Genomic DNA, 12,466 nt, shown 5'->3' on the forward strand with positions numbered 1-12,466 from the left:
TTTGAACGCGCTAATCTCAGCACTAACCAATTTTGTTGTTTTTTTTTTCACATATAGGAAGAATAATTACTCCCGAATGCTATAAGCTACATGAAGAAAATATAAAGCGGGACTTTATCCCGAAAAAATCTGTTTTCAATCTTCAGTACACGCATTCTAAGTAATTCTGGTCTGAAGTCTGCATCGCATTGTAATAAGTAATAAAAACGCGTAGTGTCTATTGACCTGTATTTATTGTTTACGTGTATCTACCATTTTTCGTATTTTCAAAATGTAAGAAATATTTTTGTACAAAATACTTATACAAAAAGTAACGCATTTTTGTGTGTTACAACACTGAACTGTCAAATCGGGTATTTTTGAGCCGCTCAACAATCACAGAACACTCTGACCTTGCGTTAACATATTGCTTACAATAATTGGGTGCTCTCACGATGCTTCTACAACACAATTCTATACAGATATATCAACCAAACTTGCCTACGTCACTAATTTATCCAATATTGCCATCGTAAAAAATTACTGCAAAAAATTGCCTTTGGAAAAGCGATTTTAATGTTTAAATTATTACTTCCGAATGCGACATTTGCAGTTTTTTATGAAGGCTGAACAATACAATAGAATTATATTTTTTTCTAATTTATTACTGTAATAATGGCTCCTTACGTCGTTATGGAAAATAGAATGTAAAATTACTAACATATTTATATATAAATATAATATAAAGTCGTACAGTGACAATTATATACTAGGTGTTTTCGGTGGATATTTTATTGAAGTCGGAACGCAATCATTTGTCAATTCAAGCTCTATAAATTCTGGAGGAGACCATTTCATACGTTAGTACATGCCAGTTAATGTGACACCACCCACACTGCCCGCCCTTTTCCCTTTTTAACTCTAAGCGCAGCAGTTAACTATCATTCCCGTACGAACTGCAGTGGTCAATTTACTAATTGTCAATGTACAAGTTTGACAGACGAAGGCACAGAAACATGTTAGAAGTAGAATTAAAATAAATATGGGTGCCTACGGAGAGATGCCTCGCCATTACAAATAAAATCTGGCGTATAGATATTCTAGATATTTAGGTGTTATGCGTTTCGCTTGAGGAGTTATAGCTACGAGGCTATCTACTAGTAACCAGAACATTGAAAAATCGGTCTTAAATCAAAGACAGTACTCATACATCGATCGAGCAAAAACGAATAATATTAAGAGTTAAGTTTTAGAAAATCAGTCTCAACGAACAGGCCATTATTTTTCGTAATTTTAAAGTTACACTATTTTAAAGACGCGACACAAGCTGGAAACTAGAGGACTTGATGTTACTAACACAGGCTACGGCGATGGGATTACAACAATTATATCTTGAACATATCTTCCTTAAATAAATACAAGCTTATGTACTAAATAAAACTTCGTAGGCATTTCATGAAATCGGACTTTTCACAAAACGTCCAAACAAAGAATGGACCTTACACTATTTTACATCAATTCAAAACAAACGCTACGATACTGCTTTACATTTTTACAATAAGCATTAACACATAGCAAAAGAAGTAAACATCGATCGAAATGAAAACATAGCTTCAGTGCACACAGAGTTAAACATCAGTCTTTGAACAGTTGAATCACATAAAATTATTGCTGAAACTGTATCTAACCACATTAAGCTTCTAATTCTAAACTATTAAATACAACTTATTCGTAGAGATCAAATAAAATGTTATGAATTGAAAAAACAATCCTATTAAGAAGAGTAGATGATAGACATAATTAGGGAATAAAATGAGTTTAGGAAGTTTGAAATAAGTTAAGTAGAGTTCTTATTAAATGCATTAACCCTTAATACTCGTATATGAAACTCTTTTTATTATATTTGAATATTTGAAATTAATTTATTGAAGTCCCCAGATCAAAACAGATTTCATTCATATTGAGAAGATCTCATAAATACGTGGAATATCAGAAGAGAGACTAATTAATTTTAAGAATAATATTATAATTGAATTGTTTTAAAATCCACGTTTGAGAGAAATATAGAAAGTAAATATAATTGTTTCGAGATTTCACTTTACATACGAGGTGTCATTAAGATAATATTGCAATGATCTAATCTATTGGTGCGTCAGTTATAAGTTATTTAGTAAATAAATTTATGTAAGTCAGGTAAATATCTTAATATACGAGTGCTTATATCCACAAATATAAGTTGTATAATATAATTGTGCATTTGGTATACCAACTTTATTGGGCCAATAATTTTGTTATCGAATGCTACCTTATATAAAATTTACAAGTGTCGTAAGTAGCTAAACACGACGAAACAAAATTTCTCTCGTTTCCCATTATTTTATGTTAATAAATAATTTATTATAATATATTTACAAAATAGCAAAAAGTGCGCAAAAAACGATTTCACAAAATATGCATTTGAGCAATACGATTAATATATTTACAAAAAGCGTTATTTTTGCTAAATAGTTTCAACATGTAACGCAACTACAATGAACAGGAAGCGAAATTAGACGAAATATGGGAAATAAAAAAACGTAAACGATACGATGTTAGTACAGCAAGTGTCTACTTTATTTACGTACATGCTTAACATTACTTATATTAAAATATATAATTCTACAAAATGTCTACAAATAAGTAGGTTATTGCTATCGAGGAAATTATTTACAACAAGCGTCCATTATTAGCCTGAGACATCAAAATGGAAATAAGGAAAATTATAAAGAATTCGTTATATTACATACATACCTAACCAACATATTAACATTAATTGAAAACTCTATAACGTCTACTGTTTCGTGTTACTTAGTTAATTATATCACATTACATTAGAATCTTGTATACTTGTGTCAACTTGACAGCTGTCAAAATCCAGACCTTTAGAAGAATGAACAATATTGAAACGTCGCTACCCCATCTTGGATTCTAACATCCACAGGATATAAAGGACATTTGACGTTTGAAATTATGACGGCACAATAACCATTCACTGATCAATTTCAATCCGAATTATCTTGCCCGACGGCAGTGTTCAAAGTCCTTGTGTCTTCACTTATTAACGACCTGTCGTAACGTCTCTGCCTGGTTATTTTGGGCCGTACAGCACTGAGAAGAGGGGCGGATATCGCGTGACTGGGTAGGCGACTCAGGTCTTTCCTGCCCTGGAGGAGAGGTGAGGTGACACTTGAAGACTCGTCGCCCTCGTCGTCTGTCAGCGCCGGATAGTTTTCCTTCATTTTCAAACTGCGTTCTAAACGTCGTAGAAACCTGCATTTTAAATAACATCGACATATTAAAATTTACTAGAACTTTTTATCTTTTGAAATAGCTAAATCTGAATGAAATTAGTTACCTTATTTGGTTGCCAATCGTCCTTAATTTGCTAACTTTAACCGGTTTCCGGGAATCCTCTGTCAGGTCTAAACTCGATGATATTTTCGAAGAGGTGTCCTGGGAAGCAAACGAATGCCCAATTAAAAAATATCACTTTCAGACTACATAACGAACAAAAATAACACCATGCTTCTAGGTAATAACAATGAAAATGAGAAAACAATGGCTTTCAAAAACCATACCACATAGTATCTAAGCATTCCTTTAAGTTCAGTGCATTATTTGACAGCCCCACCGCAACTCATAATCGGCGATCTTATGTTTACAAAATGTGAGGTAATAAAATCTTGTTTAAGACTGATTTTCCAATCATCAAATAAAAGTTATACCAAGGATAAACACATACATTTTAAAAATTGCTGCTGAATGGATAAAATAGGTTAGGTTAGGTTAGGATATTTTTTATTCAATCAGATTATAATTATTGGTGAACTTATTTGACGTTTCAAAAATCGGCTCTTGTATATTTTAGGAAGATTATGAATATTGCTAAACGCGCCGAATGGTTTGCGATGTGGCTCGTGTGGGTAAACATCCACTAATCGAAAATGGTCGATGGACTTCTAAATGATAGAGAATATATCAAAATAACCATAGAGACCAATAATGTTAATTCATACATCATTTCAAACAATTAAACCAATATTTACACGTGGTACAGGGTTACCTTTTTGAGTCATATAATTTTTTTAAAGTTCATTTGTACTGGGTATAAATCTTAGAAATATGCCACAAAAATTTTGTTTTACCATTTATTAAACGTGGGAAGTAATAATATGACACACTGAAGGATAAGATAATAATACAAATTGAATTCTTTGAGTATTACACACATCTTTTTGCAACAAAAAAATCTAGTATCAGGTAATGTCCACGGGTGCACCTAGTTTGTACTCGTACTATTTGATCGCCTAATGTCTCTTCAAATTGTAAATTTTGTCTTTTATTTAAGTAGCTAAAATTTCTAGATATTTTTTTATTTTCATTTATTTTATGCTTTGAATGACGAGACGAATTTGCCATTCACCTGATTGTAAGCTATACGACTATCCATAAACAGAAGAAACACCACAACACCCTGGATTACAAAGTATTGTTTCGTATTCCACTGCGCTCGCCATCCTGACACATGAAATGTTAAGACCTATTATGTCCAGTAGTTACACTGGCTACAATGTTCTTCAAATCGGAACACAAAAGTGACTACACACTGTTCCTTGGCAGCAGAAACAGACATTGCGGTGATACCTACCCAGGCGCACTCTCACATTTGAGAAACCTATCACCACTAAAAGGTAACCCTGTACCGTGGTTGCATATGAGGTAGGCAATTGGTGACACGTACAATCACCTCAGAACTACGGCATTTTTGTCTCCTGAGCGGTTTTCGCAACCGCGTCGGCTCACAATGCTGAAAATAATCCAACAAGCTACAACCTAGCCGTGACACGTGACATATTGTGACAACAAAACGGGTGACAACTGACATCAAAACATTTATTCGCAAACTGTGGGTGTGCTCGAATTGAATTAGTGAGGATTAAGTGCATTTCACATGGTTAATATTAAAATTTATTTATTTAGTTAAGATCGTGCAATACAATTATTTATTGTTAATTTGAACTTAATTATTCCGATTGGTAATTTAAAACAAAAATTAATTTTATAGTTTAACTTTGACACTTCGTAGACAGAGACATTGTTTGTTCGTAGATGTATTATGCTTTACCTCACCTGTAACTCTAGGTCTGGGAGTCTGAGTTCCCTGGCGGAGGCGACGGACGCGACAGAGGCGTTGGAGATGGAGTCCTCTGAGGAGGAGGAGGAAGGCGGCGCAGGTGCTTGCGAGCGAGACCGCCGCCGTCCACCCTTCCTGCACCGACCTGACGCGTCGCGACTACCTGGCACCTGTTGTGGAAATGTTTAATATATTGAGACTTAATCAATAAAAATATAATCATCATCATCATCGTCTCAGCCACAGGAAGTCCACTGCTGAACATAGGCCTCCCCCAAGGATCTCCACGTCGACTTGTTGGAAGCGGCCTGCATCCAGTGACTTCTTGCCACCTTAGCAAGGTCGTCCGTCCACCTTGTAGGCGAGCGTCCGAAATTTCGCTTGCCTGTACGTGGCCTCCACTCTAGAACCTTTCGACCCCAACAGCCATCGGTTTTCGGCCAATAAAATTAACAATGGATAAAACCAGTCTTGGTCCCATTCTTGTATAGCGTCAGGAGTAATTAGGTTTCTTCGCTCCTATTACAACTATCTTATAACAGAACAAAATATTTCACTTATAAATTCGCTATCGATGTTTTGCAAATATTTATCTAAACTTGCTTTTGCGCATTCCGATTTTAGGCGATGACATGAACAGTTGGTAGCATGAATATCGGCTAACCACGATTATAATGGAGCACACTAGACCTACCTTCAGTAATGAAAGGCGATAACCTGAATTGTGGACAACAATATGCTTATGGATGCTTACTTCCAACAAGTTATGCATGGAGTGCGGCATGTGCGGCAGCGTGGACTTGGCGGTGCCGGACACCTCGTGCGAGGCGGTGCGCGGCGTGCGCCGGTCTCTCCGCCGCCCGCTCTTCTTCTGCGCGCCACCCCCTGCCTTACAACTGTTGCCCTTAACACACTCCGAGCTGGGGAAGTCGTACAACCCGTCAGAGTCCGTAAACGGCAACTGCCGACCGTAAAATTGCGGAGAAAACCGACCTAAACCGGTTTTGTCGCTCAGAGGACTTTCACTCCGCGAACTCACGGGGCTGAGAGGTCTACTGCCCTCCGATAATAAGGTGGGAGGTCGCAAACAAGCCTTTTCGTCCAACCCCCTTTCTACACTAATACACTTCACTATTGAACACTTTGTCACACCAATGGGGGAGCACAGTGTCGTTTGCGGCACTTCTAATGTTTCTTTCAAGGCAACTAGTTCCATTTCTTTAGCACTGGTCGGGACGTCGTCTACTCTTTCGTCCGTGCCGATTCCTTCATCGTTTGATTCTAGAAGAGGATCATCAGATAAAGTTTCAGAATCTGATCTTCCTCTTCTTCTTTCTTTCGAATCGTCATTGGACGCGGCTGGACTCGAGTTAGTCTTCATTAACGGTCGTCTTCTTTGAAAACAAGAAGGCCCGCCTCCGGAGCCCGGGTCTTCCATTTCTGAGGGGCATAATGGATTGCTCGAACCGCATCTCGACGGTCCTGGGCTTGCCATAGAGCTGTACCCGGAAGAAGATAGATTTGATTCTGAAGGAGCTCTTTCACCTTCGTGCTGACATCGAAAATGGACTCAAATAACACATGTTCCCACTTGGCGGTGGAGGTCTTGGAGACATTGGCTCATCTGACTCCTCACTAGCGTTGTAAGTAACTGTAATTAGGGGCGGAGGTTGGAATTCTAAGTGAGGAGGTGTTCGACGTGGAGGAGGGGATCCTGGGGAAGGTCGCTCGATTGTCAGTACAGGAACTCTAAGAGAGGGCGGCGCGGGAGATGGGGATGACATTTCTCGTTCCGAGTCCTGACTGTGGGTGAAACTAGGGCTCGGTGAGTCAGTGACCTGGGTGGACGGAGTTGGGGTGTCGGTGCTGATAGCTGGCTGCCGGAGCTGGAAAGGAAAGAGAATACACATAACAAATCCAAAAATATTTATTATTTAATTTAAACAAAAGAAACGTGAATTATGAGGCACAGTTAGTTTTCATTTATTCCTACAGTACGTTATTTATTTCCTAGTTTCAACAGTGGTTAATAAACTTCCTGATGTATTTACCTTCAACCGAAGGCCAGCAGTAGATCTCTCCGGCTTCTCGCAGTACTTTATCTCGTCTAACTCGTCTTCGCTTGGAGACACACAGGTACCTGTTGACTCGCTTTTATTGTCCACCTCCATGTTAGCGCGGGGCATTCGAGGGGAAGGCAATGGAGTAGGGAGGGGAGTTGGTAAAGGTGTTGGTAATGGCGTGGGAAGTTCGCGTATTGGTGATAAACATTTGTTGATGCTGCTGGGCACTTCGAGAAGGATGGAAGGTGGATGGAGTAGGTTACTGCCAGATGACGAGGATTTATGCGCGCTAAGTGGGTCCAAGACCTGTAAAATTTACAGGGTACGTAGTAAAGATGATTTAGAAAATGAACTAGCTGGAAAATAAAATCAACGTCAAAAATCAATTTCAGGGTCGATGTCGTTTTTATATTCTGATTCCTGATACAGCTATTATTACACTGGGCCTGTTAAAACGTCGACTAAACTTGCGTCTCCATAATCAGAAATCAGAATGACAGTGGAGCAACAATTTATAATAAAATATAATTAATTAACTTGACGCAAATTTTTATATTAGTGAAAATTTACCTGAATCTCAATAGTATTGTGAGGTCGAGTGACCGGCGAATCCGGAGCCAACGACGGTATATGCGACGAGGCTAGGGATATGTCGTCTGCATCCACCGTGTCGTCTTGAGGAGATGAAGCCGAAGGGGTGCTCGAAGCCGACACGCCACCCGACGACGCCCTGGACACCATGGCAGCTGATGACGTCGAGAAGGTCCGGAACATCGCCAGGATCGAGTCCGCGCTCGATATCTTTGGGGTTCTAAGAAATGGGCGGCATGGGCTTTATATGGGGCGACGGAATGATTGTGCCCGTGCGTTGAAATAAAATGAGGTGAGTATGAGGTGATATCTAAAATTTAGTGAGGTATGATTAATGACTTGAGATAGAGTGAATTTAAGTTGTAGTGATAATTGATAAAAAAAAAATTGTTATTGTAAATTGGAAGACGTATTCATACTTAATAGAGAAGGCGCAGAGACAGAGAGAAAGAATTAGGAAGACGTCAAATAGGAACATAACTTGATCAGCCGTTACCTGGAGTACTTCTTCAGAGCAGCATTCGCTAAAGTCAAGTCTAGACTAGACATGGAATCGCTTCCTTGATTGCTTGACGTGCTATGCGGTGACCTGACTTCTACTCCCGGCGAGGGCGGAGTACTAGATGCCTTGGCCCTCATGCCTCTATCAGCTATAACAGCCATGGGAATTGCTATCGTGTTCACCATGTCCACATCAGAGCTAGAACTCATTTCAGCAGAAACCTTATTCAGTAGCCTTGCAAATGTAACCTTCTTCTCTAACTTAGGGTCTGATATATGCCTCATTGAGGGCGAAGTGGAAGGCGTGGAAGCTTCACTCGCGAACGAAGTTTCCTTATTCTCAATACCATAGTCCACAAACGCGGGAGCGCTCTCGACCGTGCTCAAAGTCCGTTTCTCTGACATCTGTATCAACTCTCCCATCGTAATCTTCTTTGAATGGTCATTAGCGGTCGCCGGACTTATCAATTGTTGTAGAATTTGCTTCTTCTCCGCGGCATTCTTCTTCGTCGGCGTCGAATTATTCCTTTTTTTACGCGGCGATGGTGTTCCTGTGTCAGAAATCTATTTTATACCAGATTATTTGGCGCGAACCGGGCATGAAGCGACACAACACTGAATGATGTCGGTTGATGGGTAAAAAAGCTACGGAATTCTGTAATATCAAAAACACGGATTCACAACAACAAATCTGAAGTATTGGATAGGCTTTTTGAGATCACGGACATGCGCGGACCTCGGTTGTGCGTCTAAAGGAAGCCAATTCTTTAGGGTAAGTGCCAAAAAATCATCAAGATTTTCGTAGTGCCAATTGGTAAACTGTACTATTAGATGTGTTGATGGTATGTATGGTTTGATTTAATGATATTGTATAGTTATTGAAACGATGGTACACACGGCTAGTCAGACCATGCTTTGCGTTAAATTCTTGTGCTATTTTTTATGAATCCAACAATTTTGGGAATCATTTTTAAGATGTTATTGCAAGTATTAAGTACTGAAAACTTAAAAGGAGTCAATAATATCATGAATAAAGTTCGTCAGAATTCATCGACAATGTTTGGAAATAGATAAAAATAGCATTAGAATGTAACAATTTGAAACATTGAAGAAATTTTAAGCGACACAAGAGTAGAAAAGGTTATACACACGAGCAGTTATATTGGACAGCAAGCACCCATTTCAATAAATATACATAATGGACAGTGTTATACATGTTTCAGTCTCAGGTCATGCTAATATACAGAAATAAACAGAATATTTTAAAAATAAACGTATATACAGTGCAGAACAATGTCCAATAGCATGCCACAACATTCAACATTCATTTGCAGAGCCTTTGTATTGTCAATAAAACTGACAGTCTAATGACATGCGGGCTAATCAGTCGAAACTGATGCTCTAAAGTGACTACGGAAACTCAACTAATCATGCAGTTTTAGTGTAGTCATTAATCTAAAAGGATCATTGACAAAACAGAGGCTCGTTTAGTTGGACGATCTAAAAAGGTGTAACGAAGGAAGGAGCGGCTACATCAAAGAAATGCGTTAAGTGTTTGTGCGTAGTCAAAGGTGCACACATCAAGTCTGAAGTAACAGGGTTAGCGGGACCAAGTTACGTTGGTCTTTGCATTCCACATCGAGGTTCATTCACAGCGAGGTAACATCCAATACAATCTGAGCTCCGGTACGCCGCGCGCTCCGCAAGCATATTTGATCAAATGTTGGCATGATTTGGCAAATCATATACGATTACCGCGTCCGTATCGTAAAGCCTGGTGTCCATTAGCGTAAAAAACGACCGGTGTCCTTCATTTTTGATGCTTAAATAAATATTTAACCTGGACATAAAGCTTCAAGCTTAACATTTAGCATTTCATGACTTGATGGTTTCGATGTTGATTTAATAGAAAAATCTATATCATTCTTAAAAATCGAGCTAACAATGAGAAAACGCTAAACCATCTATCAAGGGCAAAACAGCTAACAATCAGGAGCTAACGAACATCCATCTATCAGTAGTAGAAATAGTCCATTGATAAGTTACATTTGGGGTTGCGTTTTTTAGAGGACGCAATTTCATTTTTTTGAAGTGTAGGGGGGGTCAGTCTAAAGCTAAAACCAAGTTTGTGGGGTCGCCACCCTTGTCCCACGGCCGCCATCTTGAAAATAAGAGTTGAAATGGTTTTTACGATATATCTCTTAAACTATTTATCTGACAAAAAAAATGTATAAACATTTATTGTTGCAAATTAAATTCTCTACAACTATGGTCTTGTAACTTTTGTCGTAGAACTATAAATAAAAAAGTTATAAGCGAAAATGTTAAGAAATTCAATGTTAAGCAATGTCCATTGCAACGTCATCAGAACGTGTGTTTATAAGGTTCATAATACTTTTTGTACTCTCATTAATACCCAAATACCCAAGGGACTATTAGGGAACAAAAGAACATCTGCCTGATATTATTATTATTATTTCTAACCTCTCTTATTGTAAGAATAGCTGATAATATTGTGTTGAAGTTGTAGTAAGTAAGTTATTTATTAGCATTTTGACTTTTAAAAGTCAAAATGCTAATAAAAAAAAAAGTAGTTTTCACTAAAGTTAAAATCGTGTCTAAAATCATTCGAAATCGAATAAAATACATCCGCACGTACAGAAATATGTAGCACAACTAAAAAATATAAGTTGAACGACAACTTCAACATAATATTATCAGCTATTCTTACAACAGAGGTTAGAAATAATAATAATAATAGCAGGCAGATGTTCTTTTGTTCCTTAATGGTCCCTTGGGTATTTGGGTATTAGTGAGAGTACAAAAAAAGAATTATGAACCTTATAAACACACGTTCTGATGACATTGCAATGGACATTGCTTAACATTGAATTTCTTAACATTTTCGCTCATAACTTTTTTATTTATAGTTCTACGACAAAAGTTACTAGACCAAAGTTGTAGAGAATTTAATTTGCAACAAAAATGTTTATAATTCATTTTTGTCAGATAAATAGTTTAAGAGATACATCGTAAAACCATTTCAACCCCTATTTTCAAGATGGCGGCCGTGGGACAAGGGTGGCGACCCCACAAACTTGGTTTTAGCTTTAGACTGACCCCCCCTACACTTCAAAAAAATAAAATTGCGTCCTCTAAAAAACGCAAGGTAAGGCCTAAAAAATGTAACATTTCAATGGACTAAAATGTGTGACGGTTCGCGCACCGCCTAGTCTACCGGTAGAGTCTACATGAGGTGTACTGTAACTGTAAGTATGCGTGCCGCGCTAGGGCTGCGGAGCGCGCGGCGGCGGCGCCGAGGGCACATGGGCATCGCTCCAGTCCTTACGTCCGAGCGGCGGCTTTAACAGATCGTCCAAGCTAAAGGTGCGCGCGGCTCGCGGGTGGTGCGCGAGTCCCGACACCGACGGCTTGCGGATACCCAGCCGCGTGAGCAGCGTGCGGTGCGCCGGCTCGTGGGGCGGCGCCGCTGTGGACAAACGCCGCGTCAGACGCGCCGGCCACCGCTAGCGCTCCGCCTGCGGCACCGCGCCGTACCGCACCGACCGCGCCGACACCACCGACCGCGCCGACAGCCCCGGGAGCCCCGGGCGCGTCGCTAGCCCCACACATACGGGATTGCCAGATCGTTCCAGTGTCGCGAACCATGACTATTACTCTACGTTATGATCCAATGGGAATGAGTCGCAATGTTTAATCGTTTAAGAACTGTTTCCACATTAAAACGTCGCGTTTTCTGCGGCGATGAAAACGTACCTTTACACGTTTAATGGAACATTAAAATTTGGAAAAACCATATTTTGATTTTATAATATTCTTATTATTTAATTACATCTAATTATTATTCAATCATATTTGAATGGTTCTGACACATATGTCATCTGGCAGTCCTCTTGCAAATCGACACAATCCTTTCAATTTGGCACGAAACGTCCAACCTCAATAATAACTAGTTGTTTGGTGCAAAAGCCTTAAATACATAATTTAACCAAATCAAAAGAATTCTGCGCGTCTACGGCCTCCAGAAACCAGGTTCTCTTTAAGCGAAGTATTGTAACTACATGCATATCGTCGCCTAAGTATTACGCTGCGTAAGTTTTTGTTTAAAGTTAGGATTTAGAGTGCTAATACCGCACTG

General features: G+C 39.1%; 1 protein-coding gene across 1 annotated transcript in view; it reads right to left on the reverse strand.

The window, feature by feature from the left end:
* The window catches only part of LOC115449550 (nascent polypeptide-associated complex subunit alpha, muscle-specific form-like), a 14,530-nt gene continuing 2,064 nt past the window's right edge, over positions 1-12,466 (reverse strand). The window contains 8 exon segments of the mRNA XM_030177405.2: positions 1-3,288; positions 3,374-3,471; positions 5,149-5,322; positions 5,907-6,698; positions 6,700-7,038; positions 7,204-7,521; positions 7,786-8,026; positions 8,303-8,858. Of these exon segments, the coding sequence (XP_030033265.2) occupies positions 3,021-3,288; positions 3,374-3,471; positions 5,149-5,322; positions 5,907-6,698; positions 6,700-7,038; positions 7,204-7,521; positions 7,786-8,026; positions 8,303-8,858 (2,786 nt within the window). The 3' untranslated portion in view covers positions 1-3,020.

This window comes from Manduca sexta, chromosome 15, assembly GCF_014839805.1.
Source record: "Manduca sexta isolate Smith_Timp_Sample1 chromosome 15, JHU_Msex_v1.0, whole genome shotgun sequence".
NCBI classification, from domain to species: Eukaryota; Metazoa; Arthropoda; class Insecta; order Lepidoptera; family Sphingidae; genus Manduca; species Manduca sexta.